General features: G+C 38.7%; 1 protein-coding gene across 1 annotated transcript; it reads left to right on the top strand.

Annotated features, from left to right (window-relative positions):
* The first annotated feature begins 6 nt into the window (after positions 1–6).
* LOC122070547 (ATP-dependent RNA helicase DEAH11, chloroplastic-like) lies at positions 7–18,545 on the top strand. Its single transcript, XM_042634730.1, is given in 4 exon segments — positions 7–511; positions 1,124–3,647; positions 3,650–4,270; positions 17,200–18,545. Coding segments are annotated over 4 exon segments (4,812 nt in total). The 5' UTR covers positions 7–64; the 3' UTR covers positions 18,420–18,545.
* Positions 18,546–20,128: the final 1,583 nt, after the last annotated feature.

Genomic DNA, 20,128 nt, shown 5'->3' with positions numbered 1-20,128 from the left:
GCGACTCGATGGTGCTCATTTTCTAGACCCAATCGTGAAGCCTAATGGGTTTGCCCCTTCTGATATGGAAGAGCTGACGGAACGTCTCAAAGCCCTCTTTGTTAAACGCGTCAAGAGTCTTCTGGACGGGGAGGAAGTCAAGCGGTGGAAAAAGAAGCTTGAGCTCACCTGTGATGAGATAGCTGATGTATCTGCTTCACTTAAAAGGTATCGGAGTTTAGTTGGTTTTGATGAACTTACGTTGAAGAAAAAGGGGCTTGTCACAGCAAGGGAGTTGATTGCAAAGAGGATCAGGGAATTTAGGTCTGCCATGAACTGTATACTGGATTATCTCAATGGATTAACTTTACGAGGAACTTCTGATGAGACGGTCGAGGTTTTAAGGCTTGGTGGTGATTTCAATTGGAGTCGGATTCATCAGATTATGTTGCGGGAGATTCGGCGCCTCGATGAGGGTTTGCCTATTTATGCTTCCCGGAAAGAAATTCTTCAGGAAATACATTATCAACAGGTATGCCAATTCTCATGTATTTTCTCACTTAGTTTCTTATGGGTGTTCGATGCACACTTCAGCTGAATTGATGAACTCAATTGCTATTTTCTATATGAAATTAGATGCCTTGTCCTAAGCAGTGTCGACTGGTTGAAGCTAGCATTTTCCAATTGAACTATGTCTGATTTGTGCTTTTTGTTGACCTGTGCCTTCTTTGTGTTCTTTCCCCTCCTTTCTACATAGAAGAGTCTTCTGGTCGCTTCTAATGTTTCTGGAAGTCCCCCCGCCCCCAACATTTGCTTGGTGGTGGAGCTTGGGCTTGAGAGTTTAAGTGCAAATGTGATATCTGATTTATGTCTGATGGTCCTTGATGTTTACTTATTTAACCTATAAATATTTCAATGACCAATTGGTATTGACAAAATATCAGTCATTGATGGAACTGAATTTGTCCAGTTGGTAGAATTTTTTTTTTTTTGATATTTAAATAAAAATGCAATTTATTTTTTTCTTCAAATGAAGTATCATGTCAAAAGGGTTAGTATTATCAGGTGCCTGGTCAAAATATGTTATATTTTTTAAATTTTGTTACTTGTATTTGATGCTTTTGTTCTCACGTCCTTCACACAGGTCATGGTCTTGATTGGAGAGACTGGTTCAGGAAAGAGTACGCAGTTGGTTCAGTTTCTTTCTGATTCAGGAGTAGGAGCTGAAGACTCCATTATATGCACTCAGCCTCGCAAAATTGCTGCTATATCCTTGGCACAAAGGGTTAGGGAAGAAAGCAAAGGTTGTTATGAAGATAATTTAGTTACTTGTTATCCAACATACTCATCTACCCACAGTTTTGATTCCAAGGTAGTTTTTATGACGGACCACTGTCTACTACAACACTTCATGAAGGATAAAAATTTGACTAATATTTCATGCATTATCGTAGATGAGGCTCATGAAAGGAGCTTGAACACTGATCTTCTTTTGGCGCTGCTTAAAGAGCTGCTGAAGCAGAGGCCTGGTCTAAGGCTTATCATAATGTCTGCAACTGCTGATGCAGATAAGCTTTCAGATTACTTCTTTGGTTGTAGGACCTACCATGTTGTGGGAAGAAATTTTCCTGTTGACATCAAATATGTTCCTTGTGCATCTGAAGGAACTTCTTCCATTTCAAAAGCTTATTCTGGTGCTTGTGCTTCATATGTTTCTGATGTTGTGAATAAGGTGACTGAGATTCACAGAACAGAGGAAAAAGGGGCCATACTTGCATTTTTGACTTCTCAGATGGAAGTGGAATGGGCTTGTGAGAATTTTCAGGTCCCCAATGTAGTTGCACTTCCCTTACATGGGAAACTTTCTAATGAAGAGCAAAGTCATGTTTTCCATGACTACCCTGGAAAGAGGAAAGTCATTTATGCCACTAATTTAGCTGAGACATCATTGACTATTCCGGGGGTTAAGTATGTAGTAGATTCTGGCATGGTCAAAGAGAGCAGGTTTGAACCCAACACTGGTATGAATGTCCTTAAAGTTTGCAGGGTTAGTCAAAGTTCTGCTGATCAACGTGCTGGCCGTGCTGGTCGAACAGCACCTGGAAAATGTTACAGAATGTACTCAAAAAATGATTTTCAGTCCATGCTGTCACACCAGGAACCAGAGATTTGTAGGGTTCATCTTGGTGTTGCAGTTCTGAGGATTTTTGCTCTGGGAATCAAGAAGGTACAAGAGTTTGATTTTGTTGATGCACCAACTCCCAAGGCAATTGACATGGCAATAAGGAATCTTATTCAGTTAGGTGCTATTACATTAAAAAATGATGCTTTTGAATTAACTGACGATGGTCGGTATTTGGTAAAATTGGGTATTGAGCCTCGACTGGGAAAACTGATCCTTGCTGGTATCCATCATGGTTTGCGTAAAGAGGGCCTTGTTCTTGCTGCGGTAATGGCTAATGCGAGTAACATTTTCTGCAGAGTTGGTACTGATGAAGATAAATTGAAAGCAGACCGTCTGAAGATTCAATTCTGCCATCAGGATGGGGACCTCCCAACGCTGCTCTCTGTTTATAAGGAATGGGAGGATGTGTCCAAAGAAAGGAAAAATAAATGGTGCTGGGATAACAGCATAAATGCAAAGACCATGCGGAGATGTAAAGAAACTGTTTCTGAATTGGAACATTGCCTTAAAAGTGAACTAAATATAATTGTCCCAAGTTACTGGGTCTGGGATCCACGCCTGTCCTCTGGGCATGATAAAAATCTGAAGAGGGTCATACTGTCATCCCTTTCAGAAAATGTTGCTATGTATTCTGGATATGATCGACTTGGATATGAAGTGGCCTTAACTGGACAACATGTTCAACTGCATCCTTCATGTTCGTTGCTAATATATGGTTGGAAGCCAAGTTGGGTAGTGTTTGGCGAACTCCTATCAATATCAAATCAATATTTGGTTTGTGTTACTGCTTTTGACTTCGAATGCTTGTCTACCCTTTGTCCCCCTCCTTTGTTCAACATTTCAAATATGAATAGCCGGAAGCTGCAGGTGAGTTTGATGACTGGATTTGGCAATGTTGTATTGAAAAGATTCTGTGGTAAATCAAACAATAACTTGCTTCATCTTGTATCACGCATTCAAACAGAAATGGACAGACAGATCGGTATTGAAGTTGATGTTGATAAGGGAAAAATTCAATTGTTTGCCACTGCAGAAGACATGGGAAAGGTTTCTAGTCTTGTGAATGATGCATTGAATTATGAAATGAAATGGTTAAAAGATGAATGTCTAGAGAAATGCTTGTACCGTGGTGGGTCCGGTGTTTCTCCTGTGGCTTTGTTTGGAGCTGGTGCTGAAATTAAGCATTTGGAACTGGACAAAAGATATTTGTCTGAGGATGTATTCCATTCAGATGCAGGCACTCTTGATGATAAGGAACTTCTTTTGACTTTTGAAGAAAGGGCATCTGGTAACTGTAGCTTCCACAAATATGTCTGCATTGGACAGGATGGTGAAGACAGTGAAAAGTGGGGCAGGATAACATTTCTTACTCCTGAAGCTGCTGAAAAAGCAGTTGAGGAGCTAAATGGTTTTGAATACAGAGGATCTCCACTGAACATATCCCCTTCCTCTATAAGCTTTGGAGGTGACCAAAAAATGTTTTCATTCCTGCTGTAAATGCCAAGGTTTTTTGGCCACGTCGATATAGCAAGGGTGTTGCAATCATTAGGTGTGCAAGACAAGATGTTGATTCTATCATTGATGACTGTTCTTGCTTGCCAATTGGTGGTCGGTTTGTTCGTTGTGAACATAGCAACAAGAACAGGGATTCTATTGTCATGAGTGGGCTTGACAAAGAAACATCTGAACAAGAAATTTTTGAAATTTTGAGTACTGTAACAGATAGGAGAATTCTGGATGTTTTCCTGGTAAGAGGAGACACTGTTACTAACCTACCATCTGCTTGTGAAGAAGCAGTTCTTAGGGAAATTGCTCCCTTCATGCCTACCAAGAGCCCCTCAAGCAATTATTGCCAAGTACAAGTATTCCAACCTGAACCGAATGATTATTTGATGAAAGCTATGATAACTTTTGATGGAAGACTGCATTTGGAGGCAGCAAAGGCTTTGCAGAATTTACAGGGGAAGGTACTCCCCGGCTGTTTACCATGGCAGAAGATACGATGCCAACAGATGTTTCATAGCTCTGTATCCTGTCCAGCTCCTGTTTATTCTGTTATTAAGAAGCAGCTGGATTCTTTATTTGAGAGCTTCAAGCATCGAGACGGTACTTCCTGTAACTTGATTTCATATAAATTATTTCCTCTCCTTTATCAAATATGGTATTCTGAATTTCATGCATCTTTGTTTACTTTATGCAAGTTATTGGGATCAATTGTCTCATGCTCTTATCCGTTCTGAACCCTATTTATGGTCCAGTTGGAGGTGCTTGCCATCTCTATTTTCTTATCTTTCCTTGATTATTTATTTTGTTCTTGTTTTTTCAGTCGAAAATTATTGTTATTGTTGTTAGATAGACAAGGTTAGTTGCATTCACAAATAACTTACTGCAATATCAACAATCGACCATGAAAGACGATGTTTTACAATGCATATATGTGATTGACTCGTCTTTATTTTATTGGTGAAAGAAGTATAGCAATAGAATTGTTCTTATTTCGAATCATTATGATGACATTTTATTGACTTTGATATCTTAACATGATACAAAATAGATTCATATAATTTAAAAATGGGCTGAAGATTCCTTCACGGTCATGTAAATGGGCCCCCTTTTACATGGGTCCCAGATCTTCCATGTGGCAGATGGGATGGGATCCAAACTTTGTGCACAAGTAGATCCCTACGTCCCCGGTTCATATGTCAGAGTTTGTCAGGTTTGTTGAAGATACACACTCACCTCCGGAGTTTTTCTCCAAGACTGGTTTTGATGATAACAAAATGAGTTATTTAACAACCACCTATTAAGTGTTCTGTATGGAGGAAATCAAGTAACACGTAATGTAGAACTATGATTGACAAGTCAACCTAATCCCAATGTTGCAGGATACTATCAAAGAACAACCCAAACTCAGTAGTATAACAAATCAGATAAAAGAGAAAAAGGAGATCAGGATTTCGATTTCAGAAGTTGGAGTTTAAGAGGTTAGGTTGCAACCCAGATGAGGAGACTAAATTATATAATGAAACTTAGTCATATGAAGTCATAGGTCATCAATAAAAATCCATAGAAACAAAAGAAAACAGAATAGCTCTATAGATTCTGGTTTCAGGTCTGTAAACTGGGTAGAAGTCACTGTAGGACAAGAATAGGGTGATTTTGAATATCTCACAAATTACAGGTCAGAATGACCATGGATGGAGGTTAGATCCAATTTTCAGCCAAAAGTGGCTGGAAGTGTCTTAGGCAGCAAGGAACCAATAAGGAAAGTAAGTGGAATTCTGGCTGAACAGAGAATCTGTGTACCTGGTGTGATTGAGGTGAAGTAATAGATCCTTGAACAGCATGGAGAAGAAGATAATAAAACAGAAGAAGACCTCTCGGGCTTCCCACCGTAGAGAGTTAGCTGGATCAAACACCAGTTCCATCAGCCTTGATCAAACACAAGACAAATCCCAACAAGGAGAAGCAGCAGCAACAACCATGGTTTAATTCTTCAAATCGTTGGCTTTTATGGAACCTTAATTATATTTATAGTGATAATGGGGAAGGGAATTACATCCTAACAACAAGTTCCATAAAAGGAAACCAAATATTTTCCGAGTACAATAGTTTCTAGAAAAGGAAACTTTCAAAAAGGAAACTAATGACTCGACTCAACTAATAACTTGATTGCTAAGAAAACAAATATAACTTAAATTGAACCTGTAATAGAAGAGAGAGAGAGAGAGAGAGAGAGAGAGAGAGAGAGTCTTACGATTTGTGCAAGGGAGTGCCCTCTAATTCATTATATAGTATTTTAATCAGCTTATTACAAGTAGGATGTAATAGAGATGATAGTTGCACTGGAGGTGGAGGAAGCGGATTCAGGGTCAACTCTTCACTGTCAATACCAGACTCCCCCAGAAGAGATGGCGAGGAATAATAGCCAACAGATTCATGAAACACAACATCCATAGTGATTATGGTATGCCTAGGTGGAGGATGGTAACACTTGTATCATTTTTTAGTAGGAGAATAACCCAAAAAGATACACTTGATGCTGCTACGAGGTTTCAATTTTCTTGGTGAGTGGTGATCCCTTGCATAGCAAGCAAACCCAAAAGTCTTCGGAGGAAACTAGAAAGGAGTTATCCTCAGGAAGAACAGCAATAGGAGTACGAGAATCAAGAACCTTAGCAGGCATGTGATTGATCAAGTAGGCAGCAATTGGGACATCATCACTCTCATATTGAGAGGGAACCTGTCTGGCAAACATCATTGCGCAAGAATTGTCTAGTAAGTGTCTGTTCTTGTGTTTAGCCACTCCATTATGAGCGGGAGTGCCAACGCAGCTAGTGTGATGATCCCATGTTCAACAAGGTACCTTTGAAACTAACCCTCCATTTGTTCAGTACCATTATAACTACGAAGAATTTTCAAATTAGTATTGAACTGTGTCTGAATCATCTTGTGGAAACGCTGAAAACAATTGAACACCTCACTTTTGTACTACTTCATATACACCCATGTTGTGCGAGAGTGATAATCAATAAAAGACAAACCAACATTTACCAGAGATAGACGTCCGACGAGATAGACCCCACACATCAGAGTGAACTAAATGGAAAAGTGTAGAACTTCTTTTATTTAATGGAAAATAACTAGAACGGGTTTCTTTAACCAGAATATAGGCTTCACAAAAAAAGTTATCCCTATTACATTGTTTAATTAATTACGTAAATAAAAGAGATGTTCTAAGGGGAGGATGTCCTAAATGACAATGCCACTGTTATAGATCAGAGGAAACAGAGTGTAGTTGATGAGTAGTAGAAACCGCAACTGTAGGAAGACAACCATCATCGAGCAAATAGAGACCACGTTGCACCTTACCACATCCAATCGTCTTCCTTGTTTCCAGATCTTGAAAACTGCAGTTAGAAGGAAAAAAGGGTTACTTGATAGTTCAAGTCCCTAGTAAGGTTGCTAATAGATAGTAGATTAATAGTAAAATTAAGGATATGTAAAACTGAATTTGAAGTGAGAGAAGTAGAACACTGACCATAACCCTTTGAGAGACAGAAGATAGGGTGCCATTTGCAACCTTCACTTTCTCTGCTTGAGATGGGTGAATATTGATGGAAAAGGTTGGAAGAACCAATCATATGATTAGTGGCACCAGAGTCAATGATCTAAGGACTGGAGATTACCGATGCACAGTGACCACCAAACAAGAAACCTGAATGAGTAAAGTTGGAATCTGAAGGGATTGGAGAATTGGCAGGTGCTAATGAATTTGAAGCCTGGAGCATACGCCTGAAAGCCTAGAGTTCCTCCTGGGTTAGACCAGTATCAGTTGGAGAAGGTTTGCCAACAGTTTCAGCCTGATGGGCCTTGTTCTTGGATTTACCACGAGCACACTTAGCTTCAAAAACAGCTAGTTTCCCATGAAATTTCCAACATGTGGCTTTGGTATGGTATGGTTTTGATGCAGCAACGCTCTGATGGATAGACCCATACCTACTCCAGAACCCGGACTAAGACCCAGATCCAATTTGGGTTCTTGTTCAAGATTAATAGAATATTCTAGGATTTTATTTTATTTGAGAATATTTGTTATCTTTTATTTTAGATTATTTTGGGGTAGCTATTAGGTAAGTGGAAATTTTCAATTTTAGTTTTATTGTGTTTCTATTTTATTAGACTTTAATTTAGGAAGCAATTAAGATTTTCTATTTCAGTTTTAAGAGTTTTATTTTGATTTAATATAAGTAAGGCATGTAACCCAAGGAATTAATTAGTTGATTAATGAAGATGAATTGATTTGGGAAACCCCCCTGCGTGGCTGTCTTCTCCCCCCCTTCTTTTTCTTCTTCCTTGCGACCCCTCTATCTCCCCCTTTCTTCCTTCTTCTGTGAGATCACCTCCACCCCCCCTCTCTACTTCCTCTTCTTCTCCTTCTTCTTCACTTTCCTGCTGTATTTTCTCTTTCTCTGGGATTATTCTGTTTCTGGCGACAGTTACTGCGTTACACAAGTTCACTGATCTCCCTTATGTGAGACCTGATAAGGCTGATGTTCGAAGGTTCCGCCCCCTTGGGCGATTGAAACCCTAGGAGCTTGACCCTTTTTTAAGCTCCTTTAGTGAGATTTGAAGTCATAACCAGATCTGGTATGTGAACCACCGCCAGATCTGTTTCAGCAGTCCTAGGTCTTGCAATCAATGGTCGTCTGATCTTGTGGTTGCCTGCAATCAAGAGACCTGGAGATTACAAAGCTTTGCCCAAGAATTCAGATCAGAAGAAGCCCTGCTTGCTGAGATTTTTCCCCTAGAACCAGCCCCTGAGTTCTGTCCAGAGGTTGAAGACAACCTTACAATCGTGAGGGACCCAATCCCTTTGTTATTCTTCTTTCCAACTTTACCCTTCTCTTCCCCTATCTAAGTACCCTTCCTAGTTTACCCTTGAACCATAATCTAAATTCCTTATTGTGTCCTCCCTCCTTAATCGGCACATTCAAAATTAGAGATTTCTGGTTATTTACAAGAGTGCCATTCCCCCATACGAACTTCAATCAATTTACAGGATTGCCACTCTATTGTAAATAACAATATATTTACTGTTTTTCCCCTGACCTTAGACCTTAGACCTTAGACCTAAATTGCTTAAATACTTAAGTGGGCCCACAACCATCCTTCCTGGAAGTCTTGGGGCCCATTGGCCCAGCATTAGGTTTGTTGTAGTGTTTGCATTTCACCACTTCCTTGATAGTGTCACTAGTACAGGAAGCTCCCTCAGAAATAGTGGAACCAGTCTGTAGGGTTGATTTCTCAATAGGGTAAGTGTGAAGCATAGAGTTACGACCACACTCCTCAGTATGAACTAGGGCAAAAGACTGCTCCAGAGTAGGGAAGGGAGATCTGTTCAGTACGTGGAGACTAATCTGATCATACTCAACATTCAAACCAACCAAAAAATCATCAACCCTAATTTTGTCCACATGTTTTGCAGAGGGAGCAATATCTTCAACATTGGATGGATGATAGTCTGCAAAGTGATCAAGCTCATATCATAGAGTTCGAAGTTCAGAATAATACTTGGACACAGAGAGGTCGTGTTGAGTAGTAGTACGCACTTTCTTGCTAAGATCAAATACCTGAGCATCATTCCCTATTTGTCCATAGGTTTCTTTGGCAACGACCCAGATATGAGGATCCGTTTCTAACAAGAAGAATCCTCTGAAGATAATTGATGTATAAGTCTTATAAAAATCCATTACTAGAGAGTCATTGGTGATCCATTTGTCTTGAGGAGTACCCTCCTCAGGGGGTTTCTTTGATTTGCATGTGATATGACCAGTGAGACCTCTGCCAGCAATTATAAGATTAGTTGTTTTGGACCAGATGAGGCAATTAGTTCCCTCCAATTTCATAGAGTAAGTACCATAGGGAATATATTCATTGCGACTTTGCCCATTAGAGTCTGAGGTTGCAGTTGATATATTAGTTACTCCAGATATGATAACTGGGCGAAGTCGACAATAAGTGGGAGAAATACCAAATCTTAAAAAACAGCCGACAAATAAGACCAATACTTGGATTGAACTACCCATTAAGGGTGGTGAAGAAATCCAAGTTATATCTGATTCTGATGAAGAATTGAAGAGATGAAAAATTAGAGTTTTGGGAGAAAACCCTAAATTTTTAAGAAGATGAGGATTACATAGTTAACTGATGAGCACATTTATGTGTGAAATCTAGTACAGTAAAACATGCATTTTACATATTTAGAATGGAGCTACCTTGGGTTTCTCTCTTTTTTGTAGGTTTTATAATTTCAAGGCCTTAAGGACTATCGGGCGCTATATTTCCAATTTTACATATAAAGAGGTCCTATTTCTTTTCATCATTGCGAAGAGGATGAAATTCTCAGCAAGATGGATGTGTTCAATTGTAAGTACACATTCGTTTGGTCAACTATACAAGTGATTATTCTTTTCGAGCCAGAAAAAAAATTATGGATCAGAACTGAACCAAGATGCAGAACTAGCCCATCTGCAGTTGTCCCAAGGGTATAAGGAATATTTCAAATGCCAACAAGGATCGATGGACCACATCCTTAAGTGATTGAAGATTCGTTTTTGGTAACAACAACAACCTAGCGTAGTTGGTGAGTTGTGGTGTGCAATATCCCTTGCTTATTAGGAGGTCTCAAGTTCGAACCTCTTTACTGCCATTTTGTTGAGGTTTTTTTAGAAGATTTTTTCTCTCCTACTCATCACTTAAAGGAGGTCGGCCAAGATGGTTGTACGCAAGTTTGAAGAAGAGAGAGAAAATAAAGAGAAAAAATAGGAAAGAAGAAAAAAAATGAAAAGACAAAGGCATGGATGGAATTTTCCCATTAAAATAGAATATTGTCCAAATCCAAGCAAGAAAAATCAGCCAAAGGGGGTTTCTTGCGCAAGAAGAGAGAAAAATAGAAAAAAGGAGAAAAAATAGGAAAAAAAAAGGCAAGAAAAATCGTGGGAGATCTCTCTCCACATGTTTTCTGTCTTCTCTCTCTACTTCAACAACAAGATAAAAAAAAAATTTTTTTTAAGCTAAAATCGTTAGCTTCCCTCCCCCATTCTCTGTATAATAGAATTAACACAAGGGAATGAGGCAATTCATTCTTCTTCTAGGGTTTTTTCTTAGTTGTTCTATCTCTTTCTCTAGTTTTCTCTTTCTCTAGCTCTAGTTCTTAGTTTATGCTTTAAACACTTTTGTAAGTTCTTTTTATTCAATTAATGCAAGCACTCTTGTTTTTTATTCAATCTTTTATTTTTATTGTTTAAACAATTGAAGTTGTAATTTTCAAGTTTTAGTTCTAGGCTTAGTTCTAGGTGACAAGAATAAACTATGAAGCATGTCTTTCAAGTTCAATTTTTTTTTCTTCAGATTTGTTTTCTCTAGTACTAGAAATTTCAGATTTGGTTTATTCCAGATCTGGTTTTTAGTACTGGTAGTATCTCAAATCGATTAAGTTTTCAGTTCAAGGGTTGAAGTTCAAGTAAGTAGACTCCTTCAGTAGTCTTCTCTCCCCTCTCTCATTCTTTCTTTTGACTACTCTTTCTTTCTTAATTTAGGATTTTAATTTCAGTCGTTACATTATTGCTATCCCTTTCCCTCAAGGTTCGTGGCTGGTGTATGTGTTGGCTTTGCCCCTCCTAGCCATAGAACCATCATTTTATTGTTTTTATTTTAATTGTCTCATTTTTCCTAAAGCCAAGTAGAGTTACCCTTGTAAGAGTGATTCTCTGGTCAAGTAGGGAAGCTCATATTATGATGCATTTCTCGGGCTAAGTTGGGAAACCTACTTGTGAGTCTCTCTCTAGCTTTATCCCATTTCTTTTACTTTATTTTTATTTTCCCTTCATTGCTTTTTAATTACATGGGGTGTTTATTTTTAGTTATTTATTTAATTTTAATTGCGTGGCTTGCATATTTAAATTCTTAGATGACAAATGGTTAGGACGTTATTTTAGATACATATGTTTAGGACGATAATTAGAATTAGATCACAATCATTAATCGGTTCACTTTCGCATTATTAAAAGAAGCAAAAAAATAAAATGGCTGCACTTCCTGTGTTCGACCCGTAGCTACACTGATCTGTACGCTTGCGGTTACATTTTAAAATCTCAAACATTAACCCTGGCAGATGGGTCCACAGGGCTGGTCGATCTCCTCCGTAGGGGTAAGGAAGGTCTCTTTCAAATATCACCTGATTATGAGGGAGGGAACCTAAAAATCGATGGGATCAGGGTTTTAGAGGAAACCCTCAAATAGCAGATAGGTATGGTCTTCAATCCTGTAAGCAATGATGAATACCTTCTTCAAGGTGCAAAGCTTGATCTTCAAGAGGAGATTTGATCTTAACAGAAGAAAGAATCAAACCCTAAGAAGGTTGAATCAGGGATCGCTGGGTAGGGAAATAGCACTCCAATTGCTCACACAGTTTTAGGGTTTAAAACATTTGGGTAATGTGTAGGACAACAACTAGATTTCATATCAATCACCTCATTGGTGCTGTTCCACGGGGAGTTAAGTAGGCAAGGAAGAGAAGAAGGTGGAGGTTGAGAAGGGATGGAAGCTTGCGATTTGCAAAGAAGAGAGAAGGAAAGATGAAAAACTTAAATCATAAAAGTAGCACTGATACCATGTTAACAGCCAAGTTAGGGTGGAATGCTTGAGTGATCTAACTGAACACACAAACCTTTTATTTATAATAAGCAAAGTAGTCATAACAGCAGTAAAAGTCAATACCGAATTACAAGTATACCCCCCATCCAGCCGTCCCACTCTAAATAGGGTCGGTGGATGCGGAAAACCCCATTGCGCCCTTGTGGCTCACTTAACCTATATTCTAACGCTTTATATGTAAGAAACATCATCCTTTCTAACAATTTCAATCGAATACACTATCTTATTATACAATGTTTTGCATTTTAGTGTTTATGCATGATACATGTTATATATTGTTTATTTATATTTTTTTTTTCTCATCTTTAATGCATGAGTAGATTACAAGTAAACTACCCCAGAAGTTTATAACCCCAAACAAGACAAATATGATACAACAACTAACTTGATAATAACTAGAAATAGGACCAGGAAACAAGGATATAAGACCATTAAAGAAACCCTCAAGGATACAATAGCAATGCAGGAGCAAAACCAGCCTAAAATCCAACCCCATTGGAGAGAGAATGACCTGCGATAGGGCTGGAGAGAGGTGCAGCCGGGTCTGTGGGGCTCCAATTGAGCTGCAAACTTGGTCGATTGTAGGGCCTAGGGAGGGTACAAAAATCCCCAAAGTTGATAGTCTTCCGACTGTTGGTCGTGGAGTTATGTGCTTTCTTGATTTTTAGACCTAGGAGAGAGAATCTGAGAGAATTCTTCAAGAACTGTAGTAGGGCTGCTTAGGTAGTAACAAGAAGAGGATCGAGTGATGCTTGGGTGGTTGTGAACACCCTCTGAAAAGGCCAAGCAGATCAGAGATCAATTAGGAAGGAAGAGGAGATCAATCTCTCTCCTAATTCCTCCATGGGTGTTGGTCGGTTCTGGCTTTTGAAGTTCTGAACAGATTTGATTAAGTGATCCTTGGGTGGTTGTGAACACCCTCTGAAAAGGCCAAGCAGATGAAAGATCAATTGGGAAAGGAAGAGGTGATTGATCTCTCTCCTAATTCCTCCATGGGTGCTGGTCGGTTCTGGCTTTTGAAGTTCTGAGTAGATATGATTTTCTTAGGATTCTTCATTGTCAGTAAGTAGTAACAGCAAGCACTAAATAGAGAATAGATGAGAAAAGAAACAAGACGAGTGTGGGTGGGATTGGCTATCTCGGCTCGAGCATCTTACCTACAGCTATCCCGGTTGTTTAAGCAATTGACTGCAATCATTCATTATTCAAATATGCAATTATGAGTTCATAGGCTCCTTTATTTAAAGAGGGCAAAATACCAATCCTATCATAACTAGGAGCTAGTTTCCAAATAGGACTAGACACTCCTAGCAGGACTTGGACTCATAATAGGATAAGGACTATAGCTCCAACATGGAGTAGGTAACTAACTAGTCATTCACTAATAGGGAATCTGAACTGATTAAAAAAACTTAAATAACAAAGGAAATAGACTCAAAACAAGAGTCTAACTAAACTAATGAATTAAATCCCGTTTCCTACTTTCTATCCATATTTTAGGCCCATTAAAGTGGCTTATTACAAAGATCCATGGGATCAAAGGCCCAACATATACATAACCCAACCCAAGGCTTATTTGTAATAAAATAAGCCCATTAAGTGACTTATCTACATCACTCTTAAAGTGTATTTTCATGCTGTCTTGATCATTTTCGTGCATATCTTCAGAAATCTTATGAATCTCCAATACGATTCATCTCGCAAAATCACCCGACCGATATGATACTTGATACCAATACTTTAAACCTTGAACACAAAAACTACTCAGTAAAAACTACCAAATGCGGTCGGCTATATGGATCCTAGCCCCCCAGTCAGCTCTATTTGAGGTTATACTTGGGACAAGACCTAAACTATGCATGTCTGTTCTCACTAATTCTCCTATGGTCATTTTAGGCTGGCCCCTAGCTCTTTCAGTTCCTCTAATCTGAGTCAGATCACTCCTCCATAATAGTGTATCCCAAGGACTTCATTGAACATCGCCATGCCAACCTCAAACGATTTTCAACGATTTTCTTAGAGCTTGCCATGAATCAGAGCAACTCCCAAATCAACTCTAATATGACCATTCTTTACTTTATTCTTCATAGTTTTGCTACACATCTATCTCAACATCCTTAAATCTACTACACATAGCTTATCTATATGATTCTTCATAAATTGTCTAACATTCTGCCCTATATACATAATCATCTATATTACCTTTATTTATGGTTGACCCCAGGTATATAAAATAATCACTCTGTGGAATCTCTCTCAAATTTCACCACATAATTATCCATGTTAGTGTAACTAAAGTCCCACCTCATATACTCCCATCTTTGTTCTACTTATCTTACTATCTCTTAATTCCAAGGTATAGTTGTCAAGCCGTCATGTATGCGACGACTAGGTGTCCAGGAGTCCTAGTTTGGGTCTGGGTGACTGCCACCTTACTGCAAGGCACAACACTTATTTATGTTAAATATCATTTAACATTTACTTAAGATATTATTCATAAATAAGTAAATACCCCCTATTTGAATCCAATAAAAATAATTTAAAATTAAATTCTAGAAGCATAAAAAGTCAACCCTCCTGTCCAAGAACAAAAATTGGATTTTTGGTTGTAGGGGCAATTTTCAACTTTTTATTATTGGGGTTTTTCTCAGTTCTAAAAATTTCATAGACCTTATCATGGTAAAATATTGCTAAAAACTAAAATCTGGTAAAATAATCTTTTTTTTATGTCCATAAAATTGCTTTCATTCAGGGCATTCACACACTTTAAAATAAGTTTAACCGGAAGATAAAATTACAACTCAGATTTAAGTAATCTTAGACTTGTTAGAAAGCTGGTTTTGTATTATACCTAATACAAAAAGTCTCATGTAAAAATAAAATTAGTTAACTAGTCAAACTTATTAGAGAACATGAACATTTCTCTAAATGTTGATTTTTGATGACTTAATGCGTTTTAGTCTTGATTTTTGATGACTTGATGTGGTTTAATGATGATTTGATGTGGCTTAATGATGATTTTCGATGACTTGATGTGGCTTAATGTGCGATTTAGTCTTGATTTTTGATGACTTGATGTGGTTTAATGATGATTTGATGTGGCTTAATGATGATTTTTGATGACTTGATGTGGCTTAATGTTGATTTTTTTATGATATAGCTATATGTAGCAGACTTAATAATGTTAGAACTATGTTCCAAGGTTGATCTCGGTTGGTCCAACATAGCATTAATCATTGCTCGTCTCATCCACCAAAACGATATCATTGGCAATGAGCATACACTATGAGACCTCGTTTTGAATGTTCTTGGTTAAAATTGGGAATGCACTACCTTGACCTCCCACAGTTCTGACACTAGTCACCATGACTTCATACATATTTTTTATTATATCCATATATTTACTTGACATTCTTCTATTCTCTAGTGCATAACTATCTAAGAACTATCATAGGCTTTTTCTAGGTCAATAAAGACTATATGGAGATCCTTCTTGCAAGCTCTATATCTTTCCTTGAGCCTCCTGAATAAGTAAATAGTTTATGTTGTTGATCCGCCTGTCATAAAATCAAATTTGGTTCTCTAAGAGGCTAAGATAGTAGTTTTTCTTCTCAAGTGGGCGTCAATAACCTTTTACCACAATATCATATTATGACTTGTTAGATTTATGCCTTTAGGTTATTGCAGCTCTGAAAGTCACCTTTATTTTTGTATATCGGAACTATAGTGTTTCTCCAGTAATGTGGTATTTTCCTTGTGCTCATAATCTTATTAAAAAGATTGGTTAACCAAGATACTCTACATAATCCTAAGCTCTTCCACACTTCTATTGGGATCTCATTATATCTTAGTGTTTTTGCTACTTTCATCTTTCTTAAGACTTTAATTTCAGCCACTCCAAGGCACCGTTTGACAATGTTCCGTTTCTGCCGTTTCTGTTTTTTTTTTTTGTTCCCAGAAACGGAGAAACAGCCTAAAAAACATTTGATAAAGTTGTTCCATTTCACCATTTTCTAGAAACATAAATCAAAATTTATGCCTATTTACAATTTTAGAAACGACTTTGACGAAAAAAGTCTGACTTGTTTTGTCGTTTCTAGAAATGAATTTGAGGAAAAAAAAGGTTGTTGTGCCCGTTAAATCTCACTACTATTTAAACCTAAAAAGAGGAAACCAAACCCTCTCTCCCTTTTGGGCATCCGATGACACTATTGGGTTTTTTAGTAGCATTATGTCTGCAAAAAACGTTTCGAGAAACATGTTTATCAAACACAAAAAAAATCCGTTTTTGTTAACGTTATCAAACGGTGCCTAAATCTCTAACCATTCGTATATATATGGCGTGTGGTGTCTTGATCAGTGATGTATTCTTCCGGCCCACTCTTATTCACAATGTCTCAATTTGGTAGGCCGTAAAAATATTTTTCCCATCTCTTCATAATGTCCTCACCCTTTATAGCATTCTACCATCATCACTTTTAATACATCTCACGTGGTCGGAATCTCTACTCTTCCTTCCTCTCATGTAGCTTTCTTTTAGATAGTTTTTCCCCTTTCCTTTGTGTTCAGATTATTATAAAGGTCTTCATAATTATCCTAAATAAAACTGACTATTTCATCATATGGGATTTAGAGAACTGGCCCATTACAACAGAAAATCAAAGAATGCTTTTCCCATGGCCCAAGTGAGCTTTGAGTTTAGACTCAATCAGATTTACAGTCTTTGCCTGCATCAAGCATTCCTTAGATAGAGAGTCAATTTTGTTACACAATAGCAACCCCTGACTGACCTTTTAGTGAATTGGCCTTCTGTGTAGGTGTATTCTGCAATCTTGAAAGGAATGAGAATGGCTCCTTTCGAGTAAAAATATCTGCAAATGCTACAAAGACTGTGGCAGAGTTAAGAAAGCCATTGGAGCAGCTGATGAAAGGGACAACAATAAAGCACGCTAGTCTCACTCCAAGCATACTACAACTTCTCTTCAACAAAGATGGCATTACAGTCTTTAAGTCAATTCAGCAAGAGACGGGGACATATATCCTTTATGATAGGCAGAACATGAATGTTAAGGTCTTTGGTTTGCAGGAAAAAGTTGCTGTTGCTGAGCAGAGATTGATTCAATCCCTTGTAAGCCTCCATGAAAACAAGGAACTGGAAATTCGCCTGCGTGGCGAGAAGCTGCCACACAACCTGATGAAAGCACTGGTTGAGAAGTTTGGGCCAGACCTACATGGGCTCAAGGATAAAGTACCTGGGGCTGGATTCATGCTTGATACTCGCCGTCATGTCATATTGGTACGGGGAAGCAAGGAATTGAAGCAAAAAGTAGAGGACATTATTTTTGAATTTACGAAGTCTCTAAGTGATAATTCGCCATCTGAGCAGCTGAAAGGAGAAGGAACATGCCCCATTTGCTTGTGTGAGGTCGAGGACTGTTACCAGCTTCAAGGCTGTGCACACTTGTTTTGCCGGTCTTGCTTGGTGGAGCAGTGTGAATCTGCAATTAAAAGCCATGATGGGTTTCCACTGTGCTGCACCCACGAGGGGTGTGGAACACCCATTTTTGTTACCGATATGAGGAGTCTGTTGTCAAGTGAGAAGTTGGAAGATCTATTCAGGGCTTCTTTGGGGGCATATGTGCTAGCTAGTGGTGGTACCTACAGGTTTTGTCCATCACCGGACTGCCCTTCAGTTTATCGAGTGGCAGACCCTGGAACTACTGGTGGGCCATTTTCTTGCGGGGCCTGCCTCGTGGAAACATGCACTAGGTGTCACTTGGAGTACCATCAGTATGTGTCATGTGAGAGGTACAAGGAGTTCAAGGATGATCCAGATTTGTCACTTCAGGAGTGGTGCAAAGGGAAGGAACAAGTCAAGGGCTGCCCAGCCTGTGGATACACGATAGAGAAGGTGGAGGGATGCAATCACATTGAGTGCAAGTGCGGGAGGCATATATGCTGGGTATGTCTGGAGTTCTTTAGTAGCGGTGACAAGTGCTATGATCACCTGCGATCTGTACACCAAGCTATAATATGACGCCTAAAATTACCAGGTTACTTCCTGTTCCCTATTGTAAATATGTATTTATTGTACATACCACATCCATCATTGGGCTTGGCTTACACATATATATGCCAATACATTCAGCCGCCTTTACTTCAACATGCTGCCCCTTTTGCTTGCACTGCACCTCACCCTCTTATATTTTGTGATGGGAATGAGCTTGTAACCCTTTTGAGTTGTTTCGTTGGCAGTTCAGGGTTATCTGATCTGTGCAACAGGTGGGCAATGGAACTGAGGAACGAATTCTTTTTTTTTTTTGGGGGGGGCCGGGGGCGGGGTGGGGGTTTGGATTAACCGTCCATAGGGTCCTGGCTTTATGGGCAATCTGGTTACTGGTACAGTGCACAACATTGGATTGTTCTGATAATATTGCTTACAGCAGTAACAGCATGGGGAGACCACTCTCTCCAGGTGGTTGAGCTGATCGTTGACCAACCAAGCAACGAAATGAGCGCGACGCATGAAAGCCATTGCGTGGTAGCCTGCACAGCAGTTTGCTTTGCATGCATAGTAGTTTGATTGCTGAGCGTTAGTGCAACGGTGCTCTACAATCAGCTTACTCAAATAGGGGCGAACGCGAGCCTTTGGCTCCCCTTGTTTTGGCGTGCTAGTGTGCCCCCCTCCCCTCCCTTTATAGTAAATAGTATTGTAAGGTCGTTGCTTGTTTAGGGTTGAAGCGCGTTAGCGTAGTAGTTTGATTGCGTATCATGCTAGGCGCACACGTTTTTTGGCTTCGCAGGAGTGCGCATTTGCACTTCCGTTTTCTTCACTTCAGCCCCAACTCTAAACCTTTGGAGGTAGTTCATGCACTCTAGCATTGGGTGAGGGAGAAGGAAAAAGGAGGGGGGGGGGCGCTGAGGAGCAGCTCCGGATGAGATGTCAAATGGGTTCTGTCTGATTTGCAAGGGAAATAAAGGGAAGGAAATAAAAATAAGGAAAAAGAAACCTGCTTGGCCGTGTAGCCAATGTGCTTAAGACATAGGAGTGAGAAAATACTATCCTGCCCCATGAAATTAAAAATAACATGTGATGACGTGTTTGCTTTAAGTGGCCCCATATTGGTGCAGGGCCATGCAACAAGCAGTGATCTCTTGCCTATAAAAATTTTTGAAACACTAAAATGAAAACTTTTGAAATGAGTACCTAATATGTTTGTGTTTCCAAATCTAATTATTGAATTTAGGGAGAGCTGCTAAGAGTAGTCTACACTGGTAGCCCCTGGAAAGGAATCATTTTAGGGGAGGGGAGATGGGGAGAACGGAGTGCAATAGGAATTATTTCATCTTAAATTTATTATTTTTTATTTATTTTGAAGCCAAATCCCTTGGATTTGAAGAAGAAAGTAAAAAATTATATTCGAAAGGTTTATATAGTAATAAAATAAGGTAAGAAAGTTCCATTGTAGTTCAATATGAATCTTTGGGTATTTATCATGAGATTTGTGGGCCAACTGGGTACTATCTAATGGTACAAATGTTAAAAAATAATTTCTTAGTATATACATTCGTACCTTTTTTTTTTTTTTTTTTTTTTCTTTTTTGAAAGATCCACGAGAAAATGAAGAAGGCATACAAGGGTTTTCTCTAATTAGACTGTGTGTAATCATAATTACATAATTTCTATCAAAAAATTATAATACAAATATTTATTTTTTTAAACAAATCTTACTTTCTTAGCATTCC

Source organism: Macadamia integrifolia, unplaced genomic scaffold (assembly GCF_013358625.1).
Source record: "Macadamia integrifolia cultivar HAES 741 unplaced genomic scaffold, SCU_Mint_v3 scaffold944, whole genome shotgun sequence".
In the NCBI taxonomy this organism is placed as follows: Eukaryota; Viridiplantae; Streptophyta; class Magnoliopsida; order Proteales; family Proteaceae; genus Macadamia; species Macadamia integrifolia.
This window is presented reverse-complemented; position numbering and strand designations above follow the sequence as displayed.